Source organism: Ooceraea biroi, chromosome 13 (assembly GCF_003672135.1).
Source record: "Ooceraea biroi isolate clonal line C1 chromosome 13, Obir_v5.4, whole genome shotgun sequence".
Lineage (NCBI taxonomy): Eukaryota > Metazoa > Arthropoda > Insecta > Hymenoptera > Formicidae > Ooceraea > Ooceraea biroi.
Genome location: NC_039518.1, coordinates 4,739,954 through 4,751,385, shown reverse-complemented (window position 1 = coordinate 4,751,385; position 11,432 = coordinate 4,739,954). Strand labels below are relative to the sequence as shown.

Genomic DNA, 11,432 nt, shown 5'->3' with positions numbered 1-11,432 from the left:
CCAGCTCTAAATGAACGGCGCGGGTGTTCAAGCAAATGAAGAGCGCGATGTACGCCTTTCGCGATACGCTTCCCCGTCCGGCTGACATTCGGGTGTATACTGGTTCCGCATAATCCAGACCGCAATGAGAAAAACTACGATGCGGAGCGATCACGCGAACGGACGGAAGGTTGCCCATCAGTTGTGACGGTATAGCTGCACGCTCGCGAGTGCACCTGACGCAGCGGTGAAGGATGTCCTTGACAAGACTACGCGCGCGAAAGATCCAAAAGTCCTGACGAAGCGTGCTCAAAGTAAGTTGCAGCCCGGCGTGTAACATCCGCTTGTGCGTCTGGTCGACAATCAGCCGCACCAACGGATGCGACGCTAACAGAATCGGATGTCGTTCACTAAACGAGATCGCGGCTTGATTCAACCGCCCGCCGACGCGAAGAAGGCCTTCGTGGTCGATGAACGGGCGTAGTGCGAGTATTGGACTGTTGAAAGCGAGATCCTTCCGATTTGACAAAGCATGAATTTCTTTCGGAAAGAGATCCGCTTGTATGCGTTTGAGCCAGAATGTCCGCGTCGCGCGACATTCCGGAGCCGTGAGTGCCAGACCTACCGAGGTATTCGGTGACGAAATGGAAGGACGCCGGCGGCACCCGGACACGAAGCGAAACACGTATGCCGTGACTCGAATTAACTGCGGCCAAGACGAGAATCGTTGAGCTAGCACACAGGCATCCCGCGCCTGGACGTTATGAGAATGCTGAGGCTTCTTCTCAAGAAGGGACGACGGAACTGGGCACGGATCAACGAATGGCCATTCGTCGTTCGGCCGCCGGAGCAAAGACGGACCGCGCCACCATAACCGATGAGACGCTATCTCGTCTCCAAATATGCCGCGCGACGCGCAATCGGTTGGGTTATCGTCGGTAGCCACGTATCGCCACTGCACGTTCGGCAGACGAGACTGGATTTCGGCGACTCGATTTGCGATGAATGTTTTCCACCGCGATGGATACTGCCGTAACCATGAAAGGACGACGGTCGAGTCGGTCCAGCAGAACACGGCGGATAGCCACGAGCCCAAGGAATCCTGCGCGAACGCGACGAGATGCGAGAGGAGCACCGCCACAGAAAGTTCTAGTCGCGGAATACTTAACGTTTTCAGCGGCGCCACGTGCGATTTTGCAGCAATCAGCGATATGGAAATTTCACCGGAGCGAGAGATCACTTTTAGATATACGATTGCAGAATAAGCCACGTTGGACGCGTCGGAAAAACCGTGTAGTTCTGTATGAATATTATTTGAGCCGAGAGCTGTCCATCGAGCGATCTGTAACCCGTTTATGCCTGCGAGTCGAGCGTAAATGGACTTTCATCGCGCCAAGAGTGATTCAGGGAGGTCCGCGTCCCAGCCGACTTTCTCGCGCCAGAGCTGCTGCATGAACACCTTCGCGTTGATGGTAACCGGAGTGACCCAACCGAGAGGATCATACAGCTTGGCAATGGCAGAGAGAACCGCGCGTTTGCTGCGAGGAGTCGCTAAGTCCAATCGCACCGAGAATTGGAACGCGTCCGACGACGGGTTCCAAACGACCCCCAGGATCTTAATATTTTCGTCGGCATCCAAATTCCTGGAGCATGCCAATCCGAAATTGTCGGTGTCGATGTCAGCGAGGAGATATGGTGAATTGCTCGACCATTTACGCAGCTCGAAGCCGCCGCGTCGCAACAATTGGATCAGCTGATCACGTATTTTCCGTAACCGATCGGGATCATCGTCTCCGAATAAAACGTCATCCACGTAAATATGTTCGAGGAGAATAGACACAGCGAGAGGGAAATCCAGTCTCTCGTCTTTTGCTAACTGGAGGATAACGCGGAGAGCTAGAAACGCGGCGCAAGACATGCCGTATGTTGCCGTGAGTAATTGAAACGCGACCGGTAGCGCGTCCGGTTTTGGCGTCCACAATATGCGCTGATAATCTATATCTCGTTGATCGATTAGGATTTGACGGTACATCTTGGCTATATCCGCGGCATAAACGTATTGAAAGGTCCGCCACTTTAATATAACCGCCGGTAAATCCGTCTGTAACTTTGGCCCAGATAGCAAGTGATTATTTAAACACGTCCCGTTCGAAGTAGCGCTTAACGCATTAAACACCACGCGTAAATGAGACGTCGCGCTCGACTCGCGAAAAACCGGGTGATGCGGAATATAAACGACCTGATCATTTTCGGTATGATCAACGGGAGTGTGACGTCCTGACGTCCACCTCACACCCATTTTTATTTTTTTTTTATTTGCAATATTAATTATTAATGTATAACCACTGATAGTTATTTTTGAGCGCCATCGATAATTACCATTTTTGCTTCACTACTTATTATTAACCACAGGCTTGCGTACAGTAGTCTGTTATTAGTCTAACCAAGAATATTATTTACTTAGCAACCTAACCGACACATTTATTATGTTAAAAGTTTTAGCTTGATAATAGTTTTAATATAAAAATATATGAAGTGATGTTAATAATATTAACATATATAAAAGGAAAAGAAAATATTAAAACCACAAAAACAATATATATGTATAACTTAGTTATTATGCTTTATGATAGATTTATTTAATTAATTTAGTCAGGTATATATATATATTGTCTGAAACATAAAAACACAAAAACATACATAAAATCAGTAAAATATATAAAAACAGTTTTATATGTTCTAGCAGTTAAATAAAATAATTTTGAAACATTTATCATTATTAATTTGATAGATTTATAATATAATATCACGAGATTGGTAATATTTAAGATCGTTTGAACTGTAATACCATGAAAGTTTTTGTAGGTATAGCAAAACCATTGAGCTATTTAATATTGTTTATTATATAAAAAGTATTAATGTTAGTTGTAATAATTGAAAGAATTGGTTTAAAAATATATCTTATTATATGGTTATATAGCCATTGATAAGTATTACAATTTGGCTTAATACATTTTGGGTTATTAATAGGATAAAATATTTAATTATTTTTTATAACAAAGAAACAAATGGATTTGAAATGGATTTTATTATACTATAGTAAAGTCCTATGCAAGTAGGTAATTTTCGTTAAACCCAATAAGGTCGGTTATTATACAAAAACGGGAAAAATCTATTTGTTATTTTAGACAAGAGTAAAATTAATGACGGCGGAATTGAGTTTTATTAAGTGACAGCGTAGCTTTGACAGTTATTATAATTTACGGAGACATTTGGTGTTGATTGTTGTATAAGGTAATAAGGTGTCATTAATAACAATTAAAGGAGTAAATTTTGGAATTGATTTTATTATACAATGAAATAGTTTTTGTGAGTGTAGTAAATTGTATTACCACATTTGAAGTGATTTATTGTATAAAAAATTAAAGATTATTTTATTAACATAAAAGGAGAAACATTTTAGAAGTAAAAGAATATAGAATATTTATCTACATTCTTAGTCAAGAAGAAGTACATATTTAAAGTTATGAAATTGCAATAAAATTTCACCAACTTTTTTTGGTCTAAAAGTTGAACCGTAAGGAAATAATTTGTTATAATTATAATGAAGCATCTAGGTTATAAGAGGAAATTAATAGGGACCTCAGATTTTGAAAATAATCATTTTTACGGAAGTGACCAACAACTTTTGGGAATCATCATTTTTAGCTAGGCTGATGGTACCTTTGATGAAATTTTCCTTATCGCACCACGGGATCATTGAGAAACCGCAAAAATTGCAAAGTCACTATTCGTTAAACAAATCAGCGTTATTTTTCAATATTTATAGTGTAAAAAGTTTTAATGAAATATTAATAGTTTAGAAGTTACAAAGTTAAAAACAATTAAAGTCAAAATCAATTAGTGAACAATTTAATATAAAAGGAAATAAGTTGTTTAACCCAAAAATATTAAGAAAAGAATAAATCGTTAATTAATTATAAATAAAAGTATATTACACATGGTATTACATTCATAGTAAGGATTATTGAATTTATTTAAAGGAATATTTTATGTTACTGAGCATTAATTTAAGTATATAATTATTACGCACTTAATCCGTTAATAATTAAGTATATTAACCATACCATATACGAACACACTTATATACGTGCGTATAACCCATAAAGCAATTATTGGTTATTTAAGATTTTATGAATTAATTAAGACTAATATTGTATTGGAATAATAATTTTATACGGTTTAATTATAATATTAAACCCGGCACACCAATAGTTGCTTTATTAATAATTTCATAATAACCAAAGAATAGACGTGCAAGTACATACACGTGTATATCTATATATATAGGCATCCCTATAACTATAAGACAATTATTGGTTGAGTGAGATTTTATAAGTTTATTAGAATGGTATATTGAAATAATTTTAGATGATTTAATTATATTACTTAAGGCTCATGATACCAATAATTGATTTTACAATAATTTATAATAATTATTATTCAGCTGAGTGCGTTATATTATTAAGTAGGCGTATGCAAGGTCTTATAATAATTCATGCATAAGACTAGGAGCATATAAAATGCATATGTCAAGCGTTATAATTTTAAGAATTAAATTTGTGAGCATTACAGAATTATTTGAATATTAATTTGAATAAGACAGTGAACACAGCGTTAAGTAACAAAGGAATAAAGATTTAAATTCACGAAGGAATATTATTTCATGATGACTAATTGTAAAAGACGGTGACTTGTCGGCACCTGATTGAAATAATAATCCAAGACCGCTGTCTTAATCAAAGGTTGAATAGATATCTTGAGCAAGATATATCGGCAGGAAGTTGCAGCTGCCATTTGATTCGGAGAAACTCTGGTTGATTAAAAAGCATAACAGATGAGCGATAATTCTGTACTGAGAACTTTATGTTGAACTTACGCGTCAAAATACGTTTATCTTTTGTAAGCGTTGAGCTCACCGTTGAGCTCATCGTCCCCACTAGACGCACCGTGAGACCAATCCCACCACTTAAATTTTCGATCCCACCATAAGAAGCTTCGAAAACGAAGAACCAATGAGTTAAGTGGTAAGAGCCTCCCTACTATTTTAGTTTTTGCTTTAACCGTAGCGTCCCCACTTATTGTAATCCCTTCTCGAGCTACAGGGACCCCGTCCCCACGCATCATAATTTTCAAGTATATAACGTGGTGCAGCAGCCAGAGAAACACTTTTTTACTTTTACTTTTGACTACATTATAATTATTATTACTTTACATCTTTTCATTACGACTACTATTATTGTAGTCGCTAGCTAGCGTAAATTCGCTAACTAAGCGTAAAATATAACGTAGAGCCAGTGAAGTTCGAGTTATTACCGAAGTCTGATTGACTTATTCTTTTGCGGCTACATCATCAAGTGCTTCCTGACCTGAGGGTTAGATCTGTGCGAACGCTTGTGAGTAGATTTGTTTCATTATTTTATACTCGCTGCTCTTATGGAACGTTATACCTGTACTCCACATACATACTATACATTTTGACAGATTTATAAAGCTTCAATACATTATTACACTTACAGTTACTTAATATTTTGATTTATAATTATTTGTGAAACAATTACTGGCCTGAGGGTTTCAGATTTATATGACATTTGCGAATAAAACTATTTCAACTAACACATACATTCATATTGTAACCAACTTCTATATTACACTTGATTTTAGTAATAAACTTTTGATTAATTTGATTGTTCATTAAATATACCCTTCAACTATTATTGTATTAATCATTGAGAATAATATTAATGGTACGACAGTTGCAAACAATTATATTTCAACGTTAATTTTTGTTCAGAATCGCTCGCCAGCGTAAATTCGCAGTGAAGCGTCATCCTATATTGAATATATAGTGCATGAATGCATTAATTCTTTCAATTTAATTGTGCGAGGCATACCCATTTATTTCAATTATATTAAAAGCGTTAATTCGCTTTTTCCCTTTGAATACCATTAAGAGCGACTTCATTCGCTGTGATTTATCCTTTGAAAACATTCGAGGGCGAACATTCGCTTCCATACCTGTCATATACCACGGCGTGTATAGCCGCCATTTTCTCATGCCTTAGCCCGGTATAAGAGCATATATGTCTCATCATACAATTAAATCACATTTAATATTAAGGTGAATTAAAATCAAATCATACCATTATTTGAAGGATAATTCGATTATAAACATTAATTTAACAATTGCATTACAAGTTTATTACATTTATGTACTTAAATCAGGTGATCATGGTAAAAGTCTGACTTACGCTAATGACAATAGTACGACTTTCGCTAGTGACAATATTAAGAGATTGCTAACTTATCATAAAGCAGTGCATGGTGAATTAATAACTTTAATTATGGTTACAGTATATCACTAACAAGATTTAAGTTTAATAAATTACATAATTTTCGTTATTGTATTGTTAAGCACGAACATAGATTCATTCGTCTGACCAATTCCTTATGTATACTACATCTGATCAATTCATTATATATTCTACCTGATACATTCAATTTAGTCACAGGAGGTATATTTTATTTAATAACCAAATAAAGCATTACGAAATTATGAATAACAGTTAATAACGAATTAGAATCAATATTAATTTGTTTTAAATCATTATTTTATTCTTCAACTCCATCACCGTGTATGAGCATAGAAGTGCTCGACTCCTTACCTTGTGTTACATTCCACTTATTATAAAGGAAGGCATAGTTACCTGCCTACTTTTCTTTTGAGATATCTTATTTCATTCAATCCTTTGCATATGAGCATTATTATTACTCATCCTTTCCGTTTTTCCATTTGATTAATAATTAGTAAGAGCGAAGTAACGCCCTTATTTCCATATTATACTACTGCCGTACACAGCACAGCGATATTACGCTACGATTTCCTTTTCAATATTTTCCTTTTTTTATACCGTAATTTTGTTGAAGAATTAAAAGAGATAATAATTTAACTTCACTTTTTATTTATTAGATAATAGAGAGATACCAAGTTACAATCAAAATTGACTTACAATATTACTATATTTTTGACAATCACGATTTCATCACCGTAAGAGTTAATCGCAAGCTCTCTCCATTCCCGGGTAAAGTCGGTGTATGCAGATTGACCCATAATCAAAAGAGAGCACCTGAAATCAGATCACCTGAGGGATAGATTTGGGACAGGTACCTGATCGTCTACATTCTCACTTCCCCGGACGTGACAGGAGCTTTGCGCATATGCCTGAGCCGTTCGTATTCCGCGAGAAATTCTGCGTACTCGCGGGCGTCTTCGGGATGATTGTTTAATCGTCGCGTGATTGAGCGAAGACACTGCTCAGCCCGAACGCGCGATTCTCCGATGTCAATCGGAGGCCCTCGTTTGAATGGAAGCCGACGAAAGTATTCCTCGCATCTCTCGTCCTTGGCGGAAAGAATAGTCCGCTGGGGAACTTCCTCGATTTCCCAGAAGCGCCGAATTTCTTCTTCGAGGGAGGGAGACGCGGCACTGTGATGGATGGAAACCTGCGCTGCCGGGCGCGACGCGACGGAATCGAAGGAGTGGTGAGACGTCGTCGAGTCTGACGGAAGAGGGCCGGATATGACCCAACCAAAAATAGTGTTTTGCGCAAACACCTGACCGATATCGCTCTTGTGGCATCCCGGCAGATATACGTCACAGAAAAGATCGGCACCGATTATTACATCGACCGGACTGGCACTGAAAGGATCTGAATCGGCGAGTTGTAAATCTGCGAGGTGAGACAGAGACGACAAATCTACAACTCGCTTCATAGCATACGAGCTCAGCTTCTTGAGGATCACCGCATCGGTAGAGAACGACGGCGACAATTTCCCGGGCGGCGAGACGGAGATGCGTGCTGCTTGGCTAAAGGAGTCGGCGTTAACACAACCAATTCCTGACAAAGTTACCGGCGCGCTGAAACGTTGTATGCGGAGCAGCTGAGCTAATCGTTCGGATATGAAGGACAGCTCGGCGCCCTGGTCCAACAGGGCTCGAACCGTAGCTGTGCGACCGGATGACGAGCCAACGGCAATGATAGCCGTGGCTTCCTAGCGAAAACGCCGGGATGTGCTCCTGCACATCCCGGCGTTTTCGAGTGGCTGTAGCGCAAACCACGGGTTGCACCGTAGAGACCGACGCAACCAATTGAGACGGTTGGTCGGTCGCCGTCGACGCGGATGACGGACTCGACGATGACGCGGCCGACGGGGCCGACGGCGAGAAAGACGGAGGAGTCGCCTCCGCCTCAGTAGCCATATTGGCTTCGGTGCTCTCGTGAAGAAGACTATGGTGACGTTGATGACACGATCGACATGAATACGTGCTCTTACACTCTTTCACGGAATGATTTTGGCTAAGACAGTTAAAACACCGGCGATGGCCAAGCAGTACCTTCAGAATCACCTATTTCGATTATGGTAATGCCGTTGACTCAATTACTGGAGGATTGCGCGTCGTCGTCTATGACTATAAAGAAGATGTTGCACTGGTGTCTAGAATCCATTATAAATAGGACGTTAGAGTTATTGTCGTATGTGATAAGGTGCCAGAGTATATGCGAAATGTTACTCAGTTTCCTGCACTCGGCATTCTCAGTATTACAACAACAATTGGGCTCTGAGTTCACGCAGAATGCAGTTCAAGGCATGCTGCAACTTTGCACCAGGTTTGTATATATGTTTATTGTTTGCGTTAATGAACAATCGTCTTGAGGAAGACAAAATGACAATCTTATTACATTCTGAAAATTGAAATGTTACAAATGTTTTCAAGGAAACATTAACTACTTATGCATCGATGGCAGTATTTCTATAATATTTTAATACTGCGAACCCTCGGACATCCTGATGAAGATTAGTGTTACGTCCCGGCCGGTCGCTGTTGTTGATTAACTTGGGCAATGACACGGGGCTGGATCGCTGTTTTCGGGTATTAACGAATCCGAGAATTCTCCCCGGGGATACTGCGATCGGAGTAATTTCGTAGAGGGAAACGGGTCTAGTTATCGCCGGGTTCAAGAGCTAGAGTGCTTATTTCGTCGCCCTGTACCCGCACCACGGTCGGGTCGGGGAAGTCGAGAATACTTTCACCGGCTGCCTGTAACAAACTGAGCAGTGCCGAATATTCGCGCGCACAGGTATCGCAGCTTAGCACCGGAGAGTAAAACGCAAGGTTACTTCTGCAATCGTGGCACGTAGGAATGTATCGTGTGAATCCTACCACTAAATCGTGCTTCTGTATTAGCTCACAACTCAATTTCTCTGAAGTGGAAATGGCGTTGGTAAAGCAATTCCGACAGAACAAGTTTCTAGACTTTGGATGGAAGTAGGCTGAATACTTCATACACGAAGTGGCGGTGGTCCGCAATTGATGATCCAATATGGGAGGAGGAGGTCGGGAGAGGCTAAATCTACGCGTTATGAAGCGGCAATTCACACGTTATTGCGCCCACTTCCGGGATAAGTAAGTTCTGTTAAGCTGACCGGGGCAGGAAGGGTGGTGCATGCCCCAAGAAGCGATGTTCGCTCTTCGATTTGTGGTAGAGAATAAGGGAGGAGGGGTAAAGTAAAAGAAATATGCATACAGTTGGTTAGCTTACGCTACTTCGGTAAGTTTATTAAACAAATTCCATTTCCTCGGGGAATTCGGTCGTAGTTGTTTCATTTGTTACTAGGTCTGTGGAGGTTACTCGAATTAACCGTTCTATGGTAATCACCTGGGGCTGAATAGTATCGTTCTCGGGGGGATGATGAATGGTTTCAAGCTCCTCGGTCGTGTCGGAATCGTAAGTCAAATCAATGACTTCGGTTAGAGGTGAAGGGGTAGGCGCTCGGCGGGTGATCTCAATCGACTGGATGATCGGTCGGGAGGGAGCGTTTGCCCGCTGTGGTCGCTCCGCTTCTCGTCGCTGGACTTCCAGAGCAGGGTAAGGGGGTGTGATGGGCTCTACCACTCTGATCCTATCGGGGAAGGCGTTCGTTTGCCCAGGAGTGGTGTATGAGTCTCTGCTGCCAACGGCTCGTCTCGGAGGAGTGTAGTAGGTTGGCTGGGCGAAGTTTAGCTCAGCGAGGGTGTATCGATTGATGGCTCGGTTAATCCAAGCAGGAATCTCTCGAATGCCTCGCGACGTTTTTACAAGAGGGTTTCGATCCTTGCCCTCTTCTTCTTCCCGGCGCGATGTCGACGGGGGGGTCTCGATGTCTGGAAACCAGGTCGTAGTGAGCGAGCGTCCGCTCGAAAAATGGGCGTTATTTGCCCAAGAAGAGGTTATGTTTTACGAGAGAGGTTATATTTCACGACGAACACGTGGCTCGAATAATATACGTTGAGGTTAGACGTTGAGGTTATATCTCACGACAACACGTGGCTCGAATAATAAGGTGGCACGACCGAAGTGAATAATTAACGGTTTAAATTACGTAAGCAACAATATAGCAGTGGCCTTAAATGTAAATATAAGTTGTACTCACCGTTGCTGGCCACATGGTCTTGGAGGTTAAAACTCTAGCGTAGCGTGCGTCTACTGGATCTGGAGGTTAGTTTAGCTGCCTCATGGTCGTCCTTCTCGTGGTAGATTGTTTGTAATATGCACCACATCTTCGTATTTTAAACCGCGCACACTTATTTGTTACTAAGTTAGCTGAAGGAAATGGGAAGAATGGATGAGAAAATTAAATAAACAGTGATTACAATTATTAATATGTATAATTGAATACTCTCGAAAGGAAAAGTCGAGTTTACATACTGTTCGAGATTCACTGACTACGCCCAGCGCTGAGCGCGAGAATCGTGCACACGAGACTCGGAAGTCGTCGATAAGGATTTGACGGCAGGATTAGACACAACACACCAAAGAAAGTAAAGGTTGCGATTCAGTGAAATTGAATCTGTATTTGTCGTCTCAGTTTAATAGTGGTTAACGCAGAGAACCCGATTTAGTAAAACCAGGCGTCGAATGGTCGTTCGAACGAGACTCGGTTACACGGCACTCGTGAGGTGAACCGAACAAAGAGTAAATTACGAGCTAGAGAAGAAGACTTTCTTCGATTAGAATCGTGAGACAACTGATTCGGTTTTTGCCGCAGTATTTTCTTCATTTTGTCTTCCAAACTATCTTGTTATTCGCCCGAGTTGCTCGAACGATGATTCGACATGCCCATATATGGCAACGCGAGCCGCTTCGACCGATGTTTGCCGAACATTAGAGAAAAATATTTTCCTCTGCTCAGACAAATACCGGATGTACTGAGTCCTTGCGAAGGACTGAGATTATTTCGTGAGAAATTAGGATTTTACTAAAATTCTCTTCAAAACTATATTCATTCCGCTCATCCTCAAACATACCGCCCGCCTCGAAACGATGTTTCGAAACGGAATGATGACGGTATGA

The 11,432-nt window shown here is 40.9% G+C and overlaps 1 protein-coding gene across 1 annotated transcript; it reads right to left on the bottom strand.

Moving 5' to 3' along the window:
* Positions 1-1,363: 1,363 nt before the first annotated feature.
* Positions 1,364-8,299, bottom strand: LOC105287561. Its single transcript, XM_011353578.2, has 3 exons — positions 8,156-8,299; positions 7,228-8,091; positions 1,364-2,218 (listed from the first exon to the last, which is right to left on the bottom strand). Exons 1-3 carry the CDS (start codon positions 8,297-8,299, stop codon positions 1,364-1,366), a joined length of 1,863 nt encoding a protein of 620 aa, XP_011351880.2.
* Between the last annotated feature and the right edge of the window lie 3,133 nt (positions 8,300-11,432).

Coding starts and splice junctions, on each gene's coding strand:
- LOC105287561 (XM_011353578.2), bottom strand. CDS start 8,299: ATGGCTACTGAGGCGGAGGCGACTCCTCCGTCTTTCTCGCCGTCGGCC. Junction 8,092..8,155: donor TCTCTACGGTGCAACCCGTG/GTTTGCGCTACA, acceptor CGTTTTCGCTAG/GAAGCCACGGCTATCATTGC. Junction 2,219..7,227: donor CTCCTGTCACGTCCGGGGAA/GTGAGAATGTAG, acceptor GAAAATGATCAG/GTCGTTTATATTCCGCATCA.